This window comes from Anguilla rostrata, chromosome 6 (genome assembly GCF_018555375.3).
Source record: "Anguilla rostrata isolate EN2019 chromosome 6, ASM1855537v3, whole genome shotgun sequence".
Lineage (NCBI taxonomy): Eukaryota > Metazoa > Chordata > Actinopteri > Anguilliformes > Anguillidae > Anguilla > Anguilla rostrata.
The window spans coordinates 41,050,646-41,063,167 of NC_057938.1; the positions used below are offsets into that span (position 1 = coordinate 41,050,646).

Consider the following 12,522-nt stretch of genomic DNA (forward strand, 5'->3'; position numbering starts at 1 on the left):
AGCAACCCACTGGACGATCACGTCTTCTATGTCGAAACCTACGGTGTTATAGAGAAGCTGACCTCAAAGTTCCGGGAGACCCTGTGTGGTAAGAGCTGAAGCTGAACAGAAACTAATTATATTTCTTCCTTTGTCCTGTTCTGCATGTACAGGTATCCGTATAGCTAATTATGGACAAATCTGTTTCCTGGAGCCAGTTTTGGGTCATTTTCTTTTTCATTTTCTGATATGAACCATAAAAAAAACATAGGACTACCTTGTGATAACTCCAAATTCGTCATTCCCAGAGTATTATTTTATAGTTTTTTAAATTATAGTTTTTTCTGTAATTTCTAAATGTTGTTAATATGACGATTTTATTCAAACGTGTTTTTCATTATAATGTATTTTACATCCACAAAGTTTTATTTTTAAAGGAAAAAGTGTTCACTAATAATGGTGCATTAAAAATTAACTGAAGGGAGCGTTACTTAAAATTTGACATTTTTTGTTTGGTTTTGTACTTTGAAAGATGTACACGACTAAATTTTATGAAACAAATACAGCCATAAATATTAAAATCGTTATTACTGGGAATTCTGAAAGCATTTTAATTACTTTGCAACCTGGCTGTGTCAACCCAGTCACAAAAATGCAGAAATGCCTGCTATTTAGGCTATTCACTGAGGAAACCTACCATAGCATTTTGTGTTAAGTGTTAAGTGAGGTTAATTATGTGGACTTGATGACATTCTCTGTTCCTCTCTGACTATATATATATATATATATATGTATAGTCAGAGAGAAACAGATTCTATCTGTCTTCAGAAAGTGTATTATGTTTGGTGCACCATCCTTAGGTATGTGATCCTAAAGGGATTTTAAATAGCAAGAGCTGTGTCAATACGGTCTATTCACATAATTTATGACTACAGTTATTTACTGCTGTCCAAAACATGAAAAATGCCTTTACATCTGTTCTCTCATCAACCACAATTATGACAAGTGTTTCTGCTGATTCTTGTCTTACAACAAATAATCAACAGGTTGTACTGATTCTATCCAAAAGAATAAGAAAAAAAATCAAAAATTGTATTTTGATTCTTTTAAGAGCATTGAAAGTTGTCCATATCAATGATTTTTTACTGTACTTGGAGTGTGATTGTTATATTCGAACAAACACTTTCTCTAAGTTTAACAGTCAATACTCATCATTGATAGAAATTAAATTTTCTTCAGTATCAGTTTGGTACTGATAAGAAAGCAGACAACAATACTTTGTTACAAGTGTTGTTGCTAAAAGTGTTTAACATCCCTGTGTTGAGTGTTTTGTCTTATATGTGTACAGTAATTCACAAGTTGTTTGTTAAGCCCAAAAGATTTTTGTAAAATCTAAATGTGATATCCGTTCTTTCAGGGGCTCTGATTTTTTCATTCAGTCAGAGGCTGAATGTACTGTAAGTGTACTAATCCTACTTGCCTGTCTTACGCCCCAATGGCACCTAAGCAACTCTCAGGCTTTGCTTGTTCCAGGTGTGGACTCCTGTGCTCTGGGACATGACTGTGAGCAAATTTGTATCAACAGCATCGACAGCTATTACTGCAGGTGTCGGGAGGACTTTGTCTTGAATGAGGACATGAAAACTTGTTCTAAGCAAAGTAAGATGTTGCATGTTGCAATAGGAATAACATTGCATGTTTGTGTGTGTGTGTGGCGGGGGGGGGGGGCAGGAGGGGTGGGCTTCGAATCACCCTGTGCAGATCACCATGATTGTTGCTTTGATAGATCCATGTAATAAGAAATAAATATTTATGGATCCGTGCAGGTCCCTCTAGACTGCTCATACATTGTATGGCTAGTAGACTTACTATTGTTCAACTCCATACAAGATAAATTTATCTGTTTCAACATCTTCAAAATGTGTTCCCAAGAAAGATGGTTTACTGTACTTTGAGTGTGTTTGGTAGGCTTGCATTCAGCCAAACACTTTCTATGAGCTTGGTTTTCAAATAATTCAAAATCAAAATTATTACAATGAAATTATATTTCAGTTTTGAAATATTTGATTGAACAAACCAAGCTGAGTCATGTACTGTAAGTGTAAGTGCCGTTGCCTCACAGCAAGAAGGCCCTGGGTTCGAGCGCCCGCCCGGGCCTTTCTGTGTGGAGTTCGCAGGTTCTCCCCGTGTCCACTTGGGTTTCTTCCGGGCACTCCGGTTTCCTCCCACAGTCTAAAGACATGCAGGTTAGGTGAATTGGAGAGTCTAAATTGCCCCTGGGTGTACTTCCGCAGTTGCCCTTGACCAAGGCACTAGCCTCGGAACGGGAGTTGGTCCCCGGGCGCTGAACTGTGGCTGCCCACTGCTCCTAAGTAATTAGGATGGGTTAAATGCAGAGGACGAATTTCACTGTATGTACATGTATGTGCACGTGACAAATAAAGCCTTCTTCTTCTAATCCTGCTTGATGGCTTCTGCTCTCTCCCCAAGGCAGGTCTCGGGCCTTACGTGTTACAGGTCGTGACTCCTGTGCTCTGGGACATGACTGTGAGCATATTTGTGTGAACGACAACGGCGATTACTACTGCAGGTGTCGGGAAGGCTTTGTCTTGAACGAGGACATGAGAACTTGTTCCAAGCAAAGTAAGATGTTGCATGCATTCTTTGTAATCATGTGCATCTCTCTCTCTGTCTCAGAGTTTAAACTATTTGTGTTTTAACAGACACTGTATATAAAGATGATCAAGAAAGTGTGTATAAAATAAACAACACAGACAGTGTGCTGTATTGTATGTGCAAAAATAAGAAAATTATCATTGTAAGGTAATTCAATTACTCAGAGGCAAATTAAAAAAACAAATTAGGATTTAATTGATCAAAAGGATAGGTGTAAAAATGCCCAAAACATCTGGTTACATTCAAAGTTCAGCATTGGAGATTCATTTGGCACCAGGTATTATGGCCAGATGAGACCAAAATTTTGCGATTTGACTACATGCACCACTAGTGGGTTTGTTGGAAATAAAAAAATCTTAAAAAAAGATTCTTTTGTTAAATAGCAATTTTATTAGTGCCAAAGCATATTTCCACATATTTTGAACATACAATAAAGCCATTTTTGCTCATCTTTATCAAGAATGTCAGTAATACTGGAGGGAACTGTATGCTAGCTAGCTAATAGCTAGCAATGCTCATCTAATACCTGACAATTCCCAGTTTATGTTTTAGATTAAAATTGTTTTTGAAATAACTTTTAAACAGAATAAAGGAAGTTTTCATGACGTTCTCTCTAATTTCAGTGGTCGTCCTCCTGATTACTCTCTCCCTCTGGCATGACAACTTCCTGTTTGCTCATTTATGTTAATATAATTTTTTTAAAGTTCATTCAATAGTTGTTATTTTTATTAAAATATTAATTTAAAGTTCATTCAAAAAAGCTGTAAACTTGATTGTAGATTATACTTTGAGAATTATTGTAATTATTACCATTTAAACATTAATGCTTTGCTAGCCCAATAAAACTGTCTGCATTTTGTTTTCAAAGAAATGAAAGCAAAATACAACAAACAATTTTCCAGAATTTATATTTTTCACAAAACAATCCAGGCTCACTTTGGATTTCTTTATTTTTTTCCAATTCAGTCAGAGGCTGAATGTACTGTAAGTGTACTGATCCTACTTGCCTGTCTTCCCCCCCAATGTCCCAAAAGCAACACTCGGGCCTTACTTGTTACAGGTCGTGACTCCTGTGCTCTGGGACATGATTGTGAACACATTTGTGTCAACAACATCGACGACTATTACTGCCGGTGTTGGGAAGGCTTTGTCTTGAATGAGGACATGAAAACTTGTTCCAAGCAAAGTAAGATGTTGCATGTTGCCATAGTAATAACATGGGGGGAGGGGTCTGGAATGTGTGTGGGTATATATATATATATATATATATATATACCCACACAAACTTTTTGTGAGAACATTTTTTTAGATAAAGCAGCAATTCCAGGGTCCAAGAAGCTGTAGCCTCCAAAACATAATGGTTGGCAAAAGCTCTGACTGGTCTAATTGGTGTAATCACTAAGGAAATGTCCTTTTAAAATAAATATTTCACTTCTCAGTAGGTTTTTTAAAAAATGAAGGACTGAACTGAGATAGTTTCACATCAAAAATATTTTTAAAAATACAAGAAAATTTTTATTCTTTCATGGGCATTGAAAGATATTTTATAAATGATTGTTTACTGTACTTCGAGCATGCTTCAACCAAACACTTTCGCTGGTAGAACAATCCAGGTGGCCTTTAGATTTTTTTTTTTCATTCAGTTAGAGGCTGAATGTACTGCAAGTGTACTAATCCTACTTGCCTGTCTCTCTCCCCAATGGCTCCAAGGCACACATATATATATATGTATATATATATATATATATATGTCAGTTTTGAAATACTTGAGTCCCTCTAGACTACTCATACGTTGTATGGCTATAAGACTTACTATGCAACATGTTCAACTCCATGCAATAGACATTTAGCGGATTAAACATCTTCAAAATGTGTTCCCAAGAAAGATCGTTTACTGTACTTTGAGTGTGTTTGGTAGGCTTGCATTCAGCCAAACACTTTCTCTGAGTTTGGTTTTCAAATAATTCAAACCAAAATCATAGCAATGAAATAATATTTCAGTTTTGAAATATTTCATTGAACAACCCAAGCTGAGTCATGTACTGTAAGTGTACTAATCCTACTTGATGGCTTCTGCTCTCTCCACAAGGCGGGTCTCAAGCCTTACCTGTTCCAGGTCTGGACTCATGTGCTCTGGGACATGACTGTGAGCATATTTGTGTGAACGACAACGGTGGCTTTTACTGCAGGTGTTGGGATGGCTTTGTCTTGAATGAGGACATGAAAACTTGTTCCAAGCAAAGTAAGATGTTGCATATTGCCATAGTAATAACATTGGATGGGTGGGGCTACTTTAGAATCACCCTGTGCAGATTAATGGATCTTTCGTTAGGTAGATAGGTTTATAACCCACAATGACTCTTGCATTGATTGATCCATGTAACAGAAATAACAATTAATGGATCAGTGCAACAGTCGCTGTAGTCTGCGCATACTTAGTATGGCTAGTAGGCTTCCTATGCAACATGTTGAACTCCAAACAATAGCAACTCTGTCGTTTGAAGGGCCATAAAATGTGCTCCCATCAAGGATTGTTGACTATTTTGAATGTGTTTGGTAGGACTGTTTTCAGCCAAACACTTTCTCTGATGTGGTTTTCAAATAATTGAAACTAAAATCATAGCAACAAATGTATATTTCAGTTTTGAAATATTTCATTGAACAACACAAGCTGAGTCATGTACTGTAAGTGTACTAATCCTGCTTGATGGCTTCTGCTCTCTCCCCAAGGCGGGTCTCGAGCCTTACTTGTTACAGGTCATGACTCCTGTGCTCTGGGACATGACTGTGAGCATATTTGTGTGAACGACAACGGCGACTATTACTGCAGGTGTTGGGAGGGCTTTGTCTTGAACGAGGACATGAAATCTTGTTCTATGCAAAGTAAGATGTTGCATATTGCCATAGTAAAAATATTGGATGTGTGTATGTGTGTGTGGGGGGGGGGGGATTGTCACACAGATTTGCGGATCTTTCTTTATGTGACTAGGTTTATAATCCACAATGACTCTTGCATTGATTGATCCATGCAACATAAATAAATATTAATGGATCAGGGTAACAGTCCCTGTACAACGCTCATAATAAGTACGGCTAGCAGACTTACTATGCAACATGTACAACTCCAAACCATATCAAATTAAGTGTTTCTGACTTTTGTCTCCTATTTTTCTGCCTTTAACTTGTTTTCAGCTGCTGATTGCTGTGCTGATTGTCATTATCAGAATCAATAATGCTTAGAACAACGTGTTGAATTGGAATGAACAAGTTGTTTGGATTCAATACTAAAGGGTAAAAATCCATAAAGGGTTTTAATTTTTTCAAGGGCTTTAGAAGTACAGGGCCCATCACAGATTGTATACCATACTTGGAGTGTGTTTGGTATATGCAACTAATAACTTTCACTGACTTTATTTTTCAAATAATTGAAACCAAAATCATAACAAAAACAGTTTTTTGATTTCAGTTGTATTGAAAAATCTACGGTAATAGTTTCTGCTCCCTGTGTCCCTCTGTAATGTCCCCAAAGCAACTCTCTGACCTTACTTGTTACAGGTCGTGACTCCTGTGCTCTGGGACATGACTGTGAGCATATTTGTGTGAACAACAATGACGACTATTACTGCAGGTGTCTGGAGGGCTTTGTCTTGAACGAGGACATGAAATCATGTTCTAAGCAAAGTAAGATGTTGCCATAGTAAAAACAATGGATAATGGGGGGTGGGGGGGGGGGGGGGTTAAGAAACCTTTCTTTATGTGTATAGGTTTATATTCCACAATGACTCTTGCATTGATTGATCCATGTAACAGAAATAAAAATTAATGGATCAGTGCAACAGTCGCTGTAGTCTGCTCATACTTAGTATGGCTAGTAGGCTTTCTATGCAACATGTTGAACTCCAAACAATAGCAAATCTGTTGTTTGAAGGGCCTTGAAATGTGTTCCCATCAAGGATTGTTGACTATTTTGAATGTGTTTGGTAGGACTGTTTTCAGCCAAACACTTTCTCTGATTTGGTTTTCAAATAATTGAAACTAAAATCATAGCAACAAATGTATATTTCAGTTTTGAAATATTTCATTGAACAACACAAGCTGAGTCATGTACTGTAAGTGTACTAATCCTGCTTGATGGCTTCTGCTCTCTCCCCAAGGTGGGTCTCGAGCCTTACTTGTTACAGGTCGTGACTCCTGTGCTCTGGGACATGACTGTGAGCATATTTGTGTGAACGACAATGGCGACTATTACTGCAGGTGTCTGGAGGGCTTTGACTTGAATGAGGACATGAAAACTTGTTCTAAGCAAAGTAAGATGTTGCATGTTGCCATAGTAATAACATCAGGGGAGGGGTGGCAAGAGAATCACGCCATGCAGATTCATGGATCTATTCTTTGCATGGATTTGTTTATAACCCATAACCCACTGCATTGTTTGATCAATGTAATATGAATGATATTGCTGGATCTGTGCAACAGACGCTCTAGACTGCCCATACTTAGTTTGGCGAGTAGTCAAGTAAGTATGCAACATGTTCAGCTCCAACCAATGGCAACATCAGTGTTTCAAGTGCTTTGGAATGTTTCCCCATCAAGGATTGTTTGCTTTACTTTGAATGTGTTTGGTGGGCCTTTATTCAGCTAAACACTTACTCTAAGTTTGGTTTTGAAATAATTGAAACTAAAGTCATTACAAAAAATATATATATTTCAGTTTTGAAATATTTCATCAAACAATCCAAGCTGAGTCATGTACTGTAAGTGTACTAATCCTGCTTGCTTGATGGCTTCTTCTCTCTCCCCAACCGCCCCAAGGCAGGTCTCGGGCCTTACTTGCTACAGGTCGTGACTCCTGTGCTCTGGGACATGACTGTGAACATATTTGTGTGAACGCCAACGGCGACTATTACTGCAGGTGTTGGGAGGGCTTTGTCTTGAGCGAGGACATGAAATCTTGTTCCAAGCAAAGTAAGATAATGCATGCAGACATGAGTGCTTTACACAACTAAGCATTTAGAATGCTTTGCCTACTTTGTGCTGACTAGAACATGCAGTATCAAACAGCAAGTTGATACTATCTAGTCCCATGATTCATTTAATGCAATACCACCAAGCATAAATATTTTCATTCCATCTGAATAGAATCATTTTCTTTATTTTTTATAAATGTGTTTGATTTCTCTGTGTGGTTGTCTTAAAAGCTTGATGAGAATAATCAACTTTTTTTTTAATTATAAAAAGTGACAATTTATTTTATTTATTTTAGTTTATCTAATCGATTATTGAATTTGTACCAACATCACATTTGGTGTGTCTTTTTGAGCACTTTCTCTATCTGGGTTCAGGTTACTAATAATTCAATGTAAAGGCTTTTTACAGTACACTGTAACTAGAAAAGCACTGTCAATCTTAATCAAGATTGACCATCTTCCAGAAAACAATCCTAGGTTCCCCGTATTTTATTTCATTCTTTTGAGTCAGTCAGTTTACATGTGCCAATCTGGCTTGCCAAAGCTTAATGGTTTTTACCACCCCAAGGCGATCCTCTGCCCCTGCTTTTCCAGGTCTGGACCCCTGTGCCGTGGGACATGACTGCGAGCATATATGCGTCAACAGCAATGCCTCATATTATTGCAAGTGTCGGGAGGGCTTTGTTTTGAACGAGGACATGAAAACTTGTTCCAAGAAAAGTAAGAGCTCACCTGCTGCTGGAGGGTGGGGGGAGGGGTGTATCTGGTTATTTGTGCTTCATCTTATATTTCATTGATTGTTCATTAATAATATTGTTGAGAGTGAGTGAACTTTATAATATATTGCCATATTCTCCATGTTTGGGAACAGACTTTCTTTTTCTTGATTTGGCTCTGAATTTCACAATTTAGATGTGTAATCAAACAATTTTGGTTTGGTTTCACCATGTGGAAATTACAGCAATTTTTATACATAGTCCAAGCAATGTAAATTGGCTATATTGAATCTGGCCTTTGGTAGGGCTGTCCCAGCACACCATGCCTGTAATTGTGTGCACTCAATTGTAGCACTGCACTGGTGTGTTGTGTACAGACAATTTATTTAATTATGGTATGGACATGTTACTGATTTTGTGTTTTATTTCATGAAACAAATGCTTGACTGTAAACACCCCAGACTCTCATTTGACTCCTGGTTTTACTGAGGGATCAAATTGACTTTTTCAGTTATGGAAAAGCTTCTGCACTCTGCTTATTTCAAAGAGCATACATGAGATCTGATATTAGGGGACAGTTAATGTGTTGGTTATGCAGAGAGCCCTCCACAGGTGTCATAATAGAAATACAGTAGGGGGTTATGGGAAATGAGCAGGACAGGCAGGATCTCTGTGTTGCTCTATGACAGAAGTTAACGGGGAACATTTTTTCCATTTTTCCAGAAGAGGTAAGGGCGGAGCTGTCAGTAGACCCTTGCAAGTGCGAGGCTCAGCTGGCCTTCCAGAGAGCAGTGCAGTCCTCTCTCCGGGACCTGACTGGCAGACATATCCTTTCGGCTCTCAAACACATCCTCAATCACCACAACGGACATGATCAATCAATGCATCTGACAGACTGGTTAGTTTGAGGGTCTTTGGCTACATTAACCTACTGCCATTCAAGCATGTTGTTTCAGGCATTATACACACACACACACACACACACACAAAAATACAGTTTTACGTTAACTAGGCTATTTTGCAAATGGCTATATTTTCAAACATCTGTGCAAATTGTTATATATGAAGGATATCAAATAAAGAATGGCTTGTGCATACGGTGGAGAAAACCCCAGCAAAACACATTGACTACTTAAATCTTTAGCTCCATTGTAGAGGTAGTATATCATCCTGTATTTGTTATTACACAGACGTGAGTCTTCCTTGACAGTTCTTCTACTAGATGACATCACAAGGAGAGTTGACCAGATTGAGAGCGGAATGCGTAATTTCTAAAAGAAGAGATAGCTGGTGTTTTCCCTGGGGGAACCAGTATCACCAAGCAAACCTGATTCCGTCTATTACGTAATCTGCTGCCATGCTACACCTTTAAACCAATCACTATAGCTATGTACTGTACGCGTATTATAGGACTGCATTCTCTATTGCATCAGCAGACTGATATCAACAACTCCTATGAAATATCAATGCCACAACTCATGATGTTGGTGGTGGTGTGAGGTTTTTATTGACATGCCATCCTATTTAATTTTTGCAGGAGTATAAAAGAGGTGCTAATTACACAAGCAATACAGTTAGAGGAAAACGTGGGAAGTGTCAGCCTCGATGTGCTGTGTTTTGTATATGTAAAATGTATTCTATTTTTATTAACATTGTATTGTGTGATAATAAACAATCGCTGGAGAATATCTGTATCAATAAGATATTATTTTATTACATTACATATTCATTTAGCACATGCTCTCGTCCAGAGCAGAATCCAAAAAACATAAGTACATTTACTTTATTTATATGAGTAATGGTGCCAGATCTGGTTAAAACCATCCCCAGATCAGCTTGTATATATGTAACATCACTAAAGTGCTGATGCAAACAATGTGAAGCAAAATACAAATCTTGAATACATACTGAGGGGTCTAATATCATTTCTATGTTATGCTAACATAGAAGTGAAATCACAGTAGGATTTCATTTTTATCAATATTCAGATAACATGGATTATTATAATAGATTCACTTAGCATATATTCACATGTTGGCAATTAGTTGCAAAAGAACAACAATCACAACAAAAACCATTCACTACAGCAAGATGCTCCACTTTGTTCACCTTACATACAAGTATTAATATTCATATATATATATATATATATATATATATTCAGTTGCACAGACATACACAGATATGCGTCTGCCTTTTTAACTTTATCTGTTTCTTGCCGTTGTTTCAAAAGCTTAGTATAATGTTGAAAGTCTATACTTATCACACCATAGTTTGGTGTAATTTATGAAATTTGAAGTTCAGTTTTTCTTTCCAACAAAGTGGGTGCAATGTACTTAGAAATATTTTGTTTTACTTAGTTACATCATCATAACTAAGATGCATTTATATTTCTATGTTATTTGAGGCCTTCATCTGAATGCATGCACAGAGAAAAGAGAATATATAACCTATTTTTCAATACAAGTCTATGACTGAAAACAAGGTTTAACATAGCTAAAAACGAATTAAAACAGCAAAGACAACACATACAATCAGGTTGGGTGTTTTCCTGTTCAGATATCCAATATAATATTCAGTACGTCCCATAGGCATTTTTATCAATGGCACTGTCAGAAACAAACACAAGCATAAAAATAAGTGATGCAAAAAGAAGAGCTATGTTGGCAAAATATTCTGAATGTTTAGAATTTAACTACTTTGGCAAGACCTTAAGCCAGTCTCACAATGCAATTTAGTTGAATGTTTAAGAGTGAGATAAGAAACATACATTTTAAAGCAGTTTTATCATAGCATAGCCATGTCCAATTCATTTATGTGCAGAGCTAGAATTACAAAAGTATTCAGATGAGCTGTTTAAGGGTATATTTGAACACCAGAGATGCTCTACTTCTTCAGGACAAAGTACAGTAATCCTTCATTAACCCAATTAATGAAGATGGATCATAAATAAGAAGACAACAATCTCATGAATGTAAACCATTACAGAGAACATTCCCTTTGCTGAGACACACCTACTAATTCTGAAGTCTTTCTGGTCTCATGCACACTTATTTAGATTTCCAAAATGACTATTTTAGGTTCAAAATGATTACTTTTTACTGGTGAATGGTACAGATGGATGTAACAGCTGGTTTAAATTTTTTCCAGTCACAAAGTGTGAAATTCATCCATTTTGTATAATATTCTCTTATTTGATACTGGTAGATACAGGCATAGACACGGCTGTACATAATATCATCACTGCAGGACCAGCTTCCTTCACCAAGAAGTGAAACATTTGACACTCCCTGTCATTGCAGACAGGCAAACACTCAGGCCTCGCAGTGCTGTTTGTATTATCATTTTTTCCAAAGGGCTGCCTTGTCTCTTCTGAGTCCTATGGCAACAGTGAAAGCTTTCATCGGCACATAAAAGGGAAGAATGCTTTGCTGCCTCAAAGTCACTGTACCAATTTTTCTCTCAGTGATATGCAAGTTCTGCATTGCTGGCTACGGTGTATGTCCCTGAATTCGTTGCAAGGAAATTCTGAAGGACATAAATAAGTCTCAGGGCTTGTTTTATCTTTTCTTCATCTGACTACCATGAAAGTGAAATTGTAAGCTTCCCTTTAATTCAGTCAACTACCGAATCTATTTAAAATGAGTACATCAGACTGGCAAACATTTTCTCATTATCTTAAATAGTCATAATGGATTCTACCTTTGCCAGAGGAATACTTTTGTAACAATGTGCCATTACAAATAAATCAACACTAATCTTGTAACCTCCATACGTGCATTGTACCTGAATGCTTTACACATTCTTTCAGAATTGATTTGCCCTCAATCAATCTCATGTTGGTCCTTCACTGCAGTTCTCTCACACCTGTATTTGACATTATGATACTTTCAGACCTGAGTCGAATACGTTCTTGTTTAGGATTTTTTCTGTGCTCTATTGATCTTGCCTGGTGTAATTGAGCCTGCCAATATGACCATAATGTAGGGTTTGCACCTTTTGAGAATATTTCATTAGTTCCAATATGCCAGACAAGATTGGTAAAGGGTAGAAAAGTCTTTGAATCCAACAAATACATATTTGACCCAGGTCTAGATACTATATGTCTGTCTGCTATTCCAATGTGAAAATTTTTTGTTGACACAGAAACCACCCACTGCGACGCTGCGAGCAGTGTTCTTTGC

General features: G+C 37.3%; 1 protein-coding gene across 5 annotated transcripts in view; it reads left to right on the forward strand.

Annotated features, from left to right (window-relative positions):
* Nucleotides 1–12,110, forward strand: part of LOC135257205 (matrilin-3-like) — a 13,700-nt gene extending 1,590 nt beyond the window's left edge. Inside the window, exons 2-13 of one of the 5 annotated variants that reach the window (XM_064339704.1) lie at nt 1–88; nt 1,513–1,638; nt 2,470–2,622; nt 3,716–3,841; nt 4,745–4,897; nt 5,386–5,538; nt 6,211–6,336; nt 6,810–6,962; nt 7,468–7,620; nt 8,217–8,342; nt 9,062–9,161; nt 9,556–12,110. The exon at nt 1–88 is cut by the window's left edge and continues 488 nt beyond it. In XM_064339704.1, the coding sequence (XP_064195774.1) occupies nt 1–88; nt 1,513–1,638; nt 2,470–2,622; nt 3,716–3,841; nt 4,745–4,897; nt 5,386–5,538; nt 6,211–6,336; nt 6,810–6,962; nt 7,468–7,620; nt 8,217–8,342; nt 9,062–9,161; nt 9,556–9,613 (1,515 nt within the window). In that variant the 3' untranslated portion in view covers nt 9,614–12,110. The remainder of the gene's footprint in view (nt 89–1,512; nt 1,639–2,469; nt 2,623–3,715; nt 3,842–4,744; nt 4,898–5,385; nt 5,539–6,210; nt 6,337–6,809; nt 6,963–7,467; nt 7,621–8,216; nt 8,343–9,061; nt 9,162–9,555) is intronic. The other 4 variants (XM_064339706.1, XM_064339705.1, XM_064339707.1 and 1 more) reach the window with 4 other exon arrangements.
* Nucleotides 12,111–12,522: the final 412 nt, after the last annotated feature.